Source organism: Rhipicephalus microplus, chromosome 1, assembly GCF_043290135.1.
Source record: "Rhipicephalus microplus isolate Deutch F79 chromosome 1, USDA_Rmic, whole genome shotgun sequence".
Lineage (NCBI taxonomy): Eukaryota > Metazoa > Arthropoda > Arachnida > Ixodida > Ixodidae > Rhipicephalus > Rhipicephalus microplus.
This window is the reverse complement of record NC_134700.1, coordinates 6,608,089-6,617,000: the sequence shown is the minus strand read 5'-3', so window position 1 is coordinate 6,617,000 and position 8,912 is coordinate 6,608,089. Positions and strand designations below refer to the sequence as shown.

General features: G+C 42.8%; 1 protein-coding gene across 12 annotated transcripts in view; it reads left to right on the top strand.

Annotated features, from left to right (window-relative positions):
* The window catches only part of gwl (serine/threonine-protein kinase greatwall), a 517,662-nt gene that overhangs the window by 274,247 nt on the left and 234,503 nt on the right, over nucleotides 1-8,912 (top strand). For all 12 annotated transcript variants that reach the window (XR_012884867.1, XR_012884871.1, XM_037429392.2 and 9 more), the window contains one exon: nucleotides 4,853-4,956. Coding sequence is in view for 10 of the 12 variants with exons in the window: in XM_037429392.2 (XP_037285289.2) it covers nucleotides 4,853-4,956 (104 nt within the window). In the remaining 2 variants the exon portion in view is untranslated. The remainder of the gene's footprint in view (nucleotides 1-4,852; nucleotides 4,957-8,912) is intronic.

Below are 8,912 nucleotides of genomic sequence, written 5' to 3'. Positions count from 1 at the left end.
AACGAAAGAAAGCAGAGGCATCAAGCTTTCTGTCAGGAAATTCCTATCTGGCTGGGGACATCTTAGTAGTGACATCATTGGTAAGCACCAAGACTATTATTGTTTGGCCTATTAAAGAAATATAGCTAGCTTGGAGAACATGCAAAAAGCTATCTGGTTCTCATATTTTCACATACCAATCAATCTTTGCCTTTGCATGAAGGATGCCGCAACTTGCTGTAAATTCAACAAAGCAGCCCAGTCGAATGGTGAACCAGTCATTCATAAAAAACACCTTTCAGCATCTGTTATTGAGGCTGTTAAGCCAAATTATTGAGGCTGTTAAGCCAAATTATCCAGAACTAGCTTATCTAGATTTACTTGCTAAGTGTCTCTATAAGAAAACTCAAACGCTAACGAGTCAATAAATTTTCGTGTTGGGGCACACTTGAAAACATGTTTTCCTCGGACACCAAACACTGAAAGTATGCATTCTTGATGCTTTGCTCACTTTTAATGATGGCAATATAGCCCGTGTGAATGTGCTTAACACCTTTGAAATTTCACCAGGGCACTGCACAACGCAGGGCCTACGCACCCTTCACTTGCGTCGACAATATTTTGCTGACAGGGCTGCACAGCTGGCTAGAAAAGAGGCCCACCAGGCGAGCCATTTCAACACAAAAAGAAAAAAAAAATTAAATTGGTGATGAGTATCTGGTAGGTCGGCACTTCATTTCTGCGCTTGCAATAGGCACCCACTAGTGCCTATTGAACTTTTGAAGTAATACACACTTCTGACTATAAATGTGATTTTTTTTGTACTTATGTTTTTTTATCTCGACAACCACAGTATCTAGAGTTGCAGATTTCAGGCAGTATTTAGGCAGCTTAATGGGAAATATGCTGAAGCAGGATTATTGTTGAATGGGGAAGTGCTCTTCTGCAACACGACATTTAATAGTTATTACCGAGTGATAATTAGGTACCTGAAGAAACTTACAAAAAACTATTGTTACAATTTTCAGTGCTATATCTGCTTCATTTAAAAGAGGAATGGCATATGATAATAATTTTAATAATTACTATACTTGCTATCAATTCCCGGCTGCGGCGGCTGCATTTCCGATGGGGGCGGAAATGTTGTAGGCCCGTGTACTCAGATTTGGGTGCACGTTACAGAACCCCAGGTGGTCAAAATTTCCGGAGCCCTCCACTACGGCGTCTCTCATAATCAAATGGTGGTTTTGGGACGCTAAACTCCACAAATCAATCAATTGCTATCAATATGGAGGAAAAAATACATAAAATTTGTCTAAAATACATGGTGGGTATAGGGCTTACCGTGTCCCCTTGAAGGCCAACTCCGGCGATTTTTATAGGTTAGTGGATCTCAATGAAATTCACTGGGTACAATCATTTGCACGTTATAGCTTGCGTCAAAATGCTCACCTCGCTTGCCAGAATTCATGGCGACATTTTGCATGTGATGCTGAGTTTTGCCTGGCGGAAGGGACTGAACGGATGTGCCACTGCAGTGTCTGCTTGTCTGCTATGGACTGTGTGGGTTTGGCCGGCACTTCGTTGGTAGAGCATGCGATATTTTTTTCTGTGTTGGCGGGAGTGTGATAAAGTGGCAAGTGTTGTTGCGTTGTGAGTTGCAAACGATTCGCCATATATTCATCATTACAGCATAAGCATTTTAGCCGATAACCTCAGGCACAAACTTGGACTGCGTGGACAGGTAGTGCTATCTGGTGGGCAATATGCGCAATCAGGCAGGTTCGGGCAAAGGATTACGTCACATGTAGAAGCGCACTTGGTTGGGTTTCGGTTTCGGTATTGTGGTTTTTGCTAATTAAAAATTAGTTTTGAATTTGTTGAGCATTTCAGTTATTGGGCACTTGACAAGAGTGTCACAGCAACATAAAGGCAGCATTATGCTGACATGGTAAAAAAATCGCCAGAGTTGGCCTTAAAGGCAAGAATCACCTGCCTCAACCACCTTTCCTGCCTCCATTATTACCCAATTTTATTTATTCTGGTGATCACACTCTTGCCTTTTACTGTGGATCATGCAGTACCAACACACCCACTTGTTAGCCCTCGACTTCCAGGTTTAACATGCACACATAAATTTCGAATGAAGTAGGTGTGAGGACAGCCATTTGCCATTGCTCAACTGGTAGAGCATAGAATGCATTATCCAAAGCTTCAGAGTACTGAACTCTGGGTGAGTTGGTGATTCATAACTACAAAACTGCACGAAAAATCAACAAGAAACAGTAAAGGCACACACACAAGCGTAGACTAGCAACTGAAAGTTTATTGAAGAATACACATATATACCTAGCAAAGAAATATGACCTCAAAGATTAGAGGCAGGCAGTGAGATAATCGATCTCTAGTTGGTGCAAAGTTACCGAAGGCTTCACAACACACGTGTCGCCATACTTGTGCATATAAAAAGTCTTTGCAACTTCTCTCGCTGTCCTATTCCTGTGCAGGGACAACACCCATGTTTCACAAAGTAATCTTTCACATCATAATTTTTTGCTAGGTGTATCCTTCAATGTGTATCCTTCAATAAACTTTCAGTTGCTAGTCTGCGCTTGTGTGTGTACCTTTGTTTTTTGTCGATTTTTCATGCAGTTTTGCAGTTATCCAAAACTTGTATAATTTGTCCCTACCATTGGCAGGTTGTCTATCTGTCCACTTTAATTTTCTTGCATTTATGCCAAAACTTTGCTTAGGTACTCTTGACTGCGGTGCAAGATATATTTTGTGAAAATGGGTGGAGGATAAAAGACGAAAGGGTAGAATCAAACTACCAACTGTTTAACGACCCTCTGATGTCGGTTGTGCACTTGGAACAACAGCCAAAATGTGACATGCCGTGACCTGGTCGAGACAACATGCTATTGAGAAAGTGCATTTCTGTGGAATATGAAGTTATAGATGTCACAGATACAATTAAGACCTTTTCTTTCTGATGTAGATCGGCTGCTGACCCAAAAGTTATGCATTCAATTCCAGCCACAGTGGTTGCATTTCAACGGAGGCGAAATGGTAGAGGTCCGTGCATTGTGCAATGTCAGTGTGCATTAAAGAACAGCAGATGATTGAAATTTCTGGAGCCCTCCATTGCGGTGTCTCTCATAATAATATCTTAGTTTTGGGATGGAAAACCCCAGATATTATTTTTATTTTTTTATATGGAAGGCTTCCAACAACTCCTTGGCAGCTTGTTTCCTGCTTTTACTGATAATCTTTTTTTTTTTCTTTTTTTTCTGTATGTTTCTCAGAGTTTCGCAAAACAGTTGGTAGGTCGGCACTCCATTTCTCTTTTGGTTCTTCCTTTTTCATGAATAGTATTTTGCATCGCAGTCAACTGCACCTAAGTGGCGTGTGTACCAGCTCGCCCTAAGACATGCCTGTTACCCACAAGCACAGAACCTTGAATTATCAGTACTCTCTTAAATCTTCGGCGCTCACACAAGTCGACTGTTACTGATACCTTGGAGTTACAATCACCGATCAACCCACATGGACTGCACACATAACAAACCTTATAAAAGACTGCTCCAAATCACTTGGCCTTCTTAAGCGATCACTCTTTCCATCCCCAATCTCTGTCCGAAAACTCACTTATGAAACATTTATTCGGACGAAACTTGAATATGCCTCGGCGATTCAGAACCCTCACTAGACTTGTCTTATGGACTCCCTCAAAGTAGTACTTAATCGTGCTATACATTTTATTGCTTCAAACCTTGACAGGTACACTGGTATCACTTCCATCAAATGTTCCCTCAGCATAACTAGTCTATCTTTTCACCTTAACATTTCACAACTTTCTCTTTTCCACAAACTGTTTTGTAGATTCCCTCACCTCAGAGACACTATTTTTCTTTTTCCCAGCCACACTTCACGCCGTCTATTTAATAACCTCAGTGTTCAATGCTTACATGGTACCACTAAAGCATTCATCAAATCCTTTTTACCTACAGCTATTGAGCTATAACACATTGCCTGAACAAATAGTAAGTGAGAAAGACTCCAGTAAATTTAGGCTCAACCTTTTATCTTTTATCAACCCATAATCTTCCACCATTACAGTGTTATTAGATGTACTATCATTTTTGTAACGGCATTTATACCACTTGTCCTGCCTATTGCATTGTCTTTGCTTTGCTTTTGAAAGTGAAATCAGCTATTTTGTATTTTTTCAAACATTTTTTTTATACTTTTTCTAGCATTGCATAATAATGATTATGCTGTTATTGATGCCTTTGTTCCCCCCATGTAATACCTTGAAAAGGGCCTCTAAGGGTAAATTAAATGATTGTGAAAGAAGTGCTTTTAGTATATCAAAACAACAGCACTGCTGTTCAAAGACTACAAATAATGTCACCTGGCTTCACTGTCTGCTCGTTTCAATAGGCTGTCCGCCGCGGTAGAGCCATGGTTAAATTTCTCAGCTGCTGACCGGAAGGCAGGGGGTTCGATTCCGACCACGGACGTCGTAATTTTGGTGCAGGTGAAATAGCAGAGGCTCATACAGCTTGCAATGTCAGTGCACCTTAAAAAACACCAGATGGTCGAAATTCCCTGAGCCTTCCACTACGGTGTCTCTCATAATAATATTGTGGTTTGGGGATGTAAAACTACAGACATTATTAGTCATTTTATTTTTTATTATTTGTTCATTACGTTGTGTGTAGCAAAGAAAATGAGGCCTCAGTATATCTTTTGTTCATTCAAATGGTAATTGTGGTAGAGCATGTATCTTGCTTTAGTTTTGCCCGCATATTTTTAAACATGCCATGTGCTGTGCACCTTATAAAAGTTTGTGTGTATAATTGATGTGCAGTTGATCTGGCTGATCTGATTGGGACTCCGGCAAGTCGTGCATCACGTCCTGTCCAGGGACGCACACCTGGCCAGCTTCTGTCACTTACGTCAGACCTATCCTTTGTGAGTTCTAAATTTTTATTGTGGTAAAAAAAGAAAAAGAAAGAACCCTATGCTTTGTTTCAGAAGTTTCCTTTAGCATTGTGGAGGCTACAGGCCCCTCTGCTAATAGCAAGAGCACTTAGCCCCTGCACATGTATTCATTCGTGCCGTGTCGTCTCCTCACTGTATTCATGGCGTCTGCTCACTGAATTGTAGTTATTATGCCTAGTTTATTAACTTCAAAATGCAATAAAGCTATTAAACGAGCAACTACATTGCAACTTGAAGCAGCATGAATTTGTTGCTCTGCTAGAATCTCATGCTGGCGGATAGCTTCACTCTGTGGCTGTTTTTCTCCGACGCTGTTCGTGCCACTTGTATGTCTGTTTCTCCGTCGTCACGTTTCTTCGTATCTCCTGCTGCAACGTTTCTTTTCGCCCTTTGTCGTTTCCGCCGAAGGAGGATCTGATGTGCACAGAATGCTGTGCGATGTTGCATGTCTGATATTTGGATACGCAGCATTCTTGGTCTGACTATATCGGAATCATGTTGCTGCTGTCTAACAATCATGAGGCTGGCATTACATATAAAAGACGTTACATCAATAAACTACTTTCGTTCTGGGTTTCTTGTGTCTGCTCGTCGACGCATGGTGTCATAAGTACAAGCCCAGCGTCCCGCCAGCTGAAAGGCCACCATGGAAGCATTGCCGCCGCCCGAGCATCTGGTACTCTCCGAAGATCCCGCAGAAAACTACACAAAATTTAGCCAACGAATGGAGCTGTATTTCATGGCTACAACAATGACGCCGGAATGGACAAGGGCCCAAAAAGCGGCATTCTTCCTTCACGTTGCAGGTCAGCAAGCAATCAATGTTTTTAAAACCTTTCAACAGTCGAATGAGCAATGCGAAGACTATGATGTTATTGTGCAGAAGTTTTAAAAATACTGTAGTCCTAAACGAAATGAAACATATAAACGCTACGTCTTTAGAACAAGCCTACAACTTGAGGGCGAGCTATTCGAGCAATTTTTGAGGGATGTTCAGCTTAAGTCGCAGTACTGCAACTTTTGAGAGCTGAAGAATTCAATGGTTCGAGAACAAGTGGTGTGGGGCACGAAATATAGCAAATTGAGGGCGCGACTTTTTCGAGAGCGGAACCTCACGTTGAAAAAAGCAATCAAGTTCTGTAAAACGGCCGAAATTGTTGAGAGCCAAAACCAAGCTTGGGAACACAGCAAAGCTCAGCTTAACACTGTACGGAAAAAAGAACAAGGACCAAAGAGCTCATCAAAAAAAAAAAAAAGTCCGTACTGTGGGGGAAAAAATCCTTCAAGAATGTGCTCAGCATGGGGTAAGACATGCGGCATCTGCCATAAAAAGAATCATTTCGCAGCTTGCTGCATGGCACGAAAAAGTGTTCAGCAAATAGACTATCATAATGCGTCACATGAACAAACCGACGAATTTGATGACGATTTTCAAGTTTTAGATGTGAGCGTCAACGATGTATTAAGAAGGTTGGAATGGTTAGTCGCCACGACGCTAGCTAACCATAACGCAACGTTAAAGGTGGACACAGGTGTGCAGGCCAATCTTCTTCCCCACTGTATTGTTCTCAAGCTTGGCAAGAAAGCGACAACTCAACCTTCAGCAACGGTATTGACAGGCTATGACGGTAGCATAATCAAGCATTTTGGAGTTGTCATTTTGCTGCTTGAAATCGGTGAAATCGAGGAGCCAACAAACTTTTTCGTTCTTAAGAAAGGCAAGCAAGCTTTGTTGGGACTGGACACTTGTGTACGCTTCAGTCTGATATCAAGGGCGCAGTGCCTGCAGGCTCAAGAGCATCTGCAGTCCAGGATCGTCAGTAAATTTCCAATACTGTTTTTCGGTCTGGGATGCTTGGAGAAAACCTGCAGTGTACGCCTCGAAGAAGGGCCGACGCCAGCTGCTTTGCCAGCATGTCGGGTTTCACGCTGCATCTAGAGTCACTGCGGGCTGAGCTTGCACGCGCAGAACAGCACGGCGTCATTGAAAAGGTAGAGGAGCCCTCTTACTGGGTAAGTCCTCTGGTCATTGTTCTCAATAAAAATGGTGGTTTGCGCATTTGCATGGACCCTTCTAATGTTAATCATCGCTTAACACAGGACCATAATCAACTCCCCTCTTAAGGTAAAATCGATTTATAGCTGGCGGGAGCCAAAGTGTTGAGCAAACTAGATGCTAACAGTAGATTTTACCAGATTTCTCTTGACAGAGCGTCGTAAAAAATTTGCACATTGGGGACTCCATATGGACGCTACTGTTTTCTAAGACTCCCATTTGGAATTTGAATGGCAAGTGAAGTGGTTTAGAAGGCAGTGAATAACGTGTTTGATGGACTAGAAGTAATGTGCGTCTACATTGATGATGTGTGGGGCAGAACGCAGGAACAGCGTCTCCAGGGCGTTTTCAAGGCGTTTTTAGAGTTGAGAAAGTGCACTTTCTGGGTGATGGCATCAAACCAGATGCACAGCTGGTCAAGTGTGTTGCTAACATGCCACTATATATTGTCACGGGATCGTGACGGGAACGAATGGAGCACACTGCGAGTCGAATAATAAATTGTTTATTTGGGCGAACCTGTGCCCAGTGATCAGAAAGTCGGACTACAGTAGCAGTCTTGGATTGATAGCGGCGAACAGAGCGTCGGCCGTCGATCAACAACTGACAAGTGGGGAAGTGCTTCGGCATTTATACTCTTGCCATCGAATGTTCTAGCGTTATCGCTGGCGGCGGCGTAGGTTCCGTAATAATCTGTACAGTTCGCGGAGTTGGCGTGATGTTATCGAAATGATCTACTACAGTCCTGAAGCTTCTCGAAAACTGCAGGCATGGTGTGCGCTGAGAATCGTGCAGTGTATTAGGGCGATAACAAAACTTGAGGAATGGAACGTGGCATTATGTAACTGCTAGGTGCTGTAAATTATTTCAACAGATGTATACCAAACTTGTCAGAGAGGACTCAGAACTTGCGCGCACTGCTAAAATGAAATCCTTTGTTTGACTGGATGAGTGCGCACAATAAAGAATACAAAGAATTGTGTGACCTGTTATCAACTGCGCCCCTATGTTGGCGGTTTTTGATCCATCTAAACTATTGAAAGCAACTGCAGGCTCATGTAGTTTTGTGCTCGGCGCTGCCCTTCTACAGCTGCACGGCAAGAACTGGCGTCCAGCTGCCTACGCTTCGCAGTCGTTATCAGACGCCGAGTCAAGATACGCCCAAATAGAAAAATAAGTGCGTATGATAATATGCGCATGTGAAAGATTTCGTGATTTCATAATTTGCTTTCACACGACAATCGAAACAGATCACCGACCCTTGCTCCCAGTTGCCCAAAAGAACTTGTGTGACATGCCACGTTGCCTACAGCGTTTTTTCTTGCATTTAATGCCGTTTGACATTTTACTGCAGTTTGTTCCCAGAAAGGACTTGAGGTAGCCTGACGCACTGTCCAGGATAGCAGACAGCGACAACAGGAGCAATGAACATAATGCTGATGACATCACATTCATGCGACCTCAGTGCTGAACAGCCTCGTCAGCTTAGTGATGATGGACTGCCTGGCATAAGAGACCAAGGCAGACGACGACCTAAGGCAAGTAATAGAGGCTTTGGAAAGTGGCCGCAGAGTCATGGGGCCTTTAGCACCTTTTCAAGAGGAGCTAACATATGTTAGCAGCATACTCCTTCGAGGATCAAAAGTCGTAATTCCTAAGAAGCTCAGAAGAGCGATGCTACAACGTGTTCATGAAGGGCACTTGGAAATAGCGAAATGCAAAGGTATGGCAAAGCTACTGATAATATTCTGGCTCGGCATGTGCGTGCAAATAACAAAAATGGTACATAAATGTCCAACGTGCTGACGATTTGCTTACCAGCAGACAGATGAACTGCTGTTGCCAACGAGCCATCCCCCTTCTCTGCCTT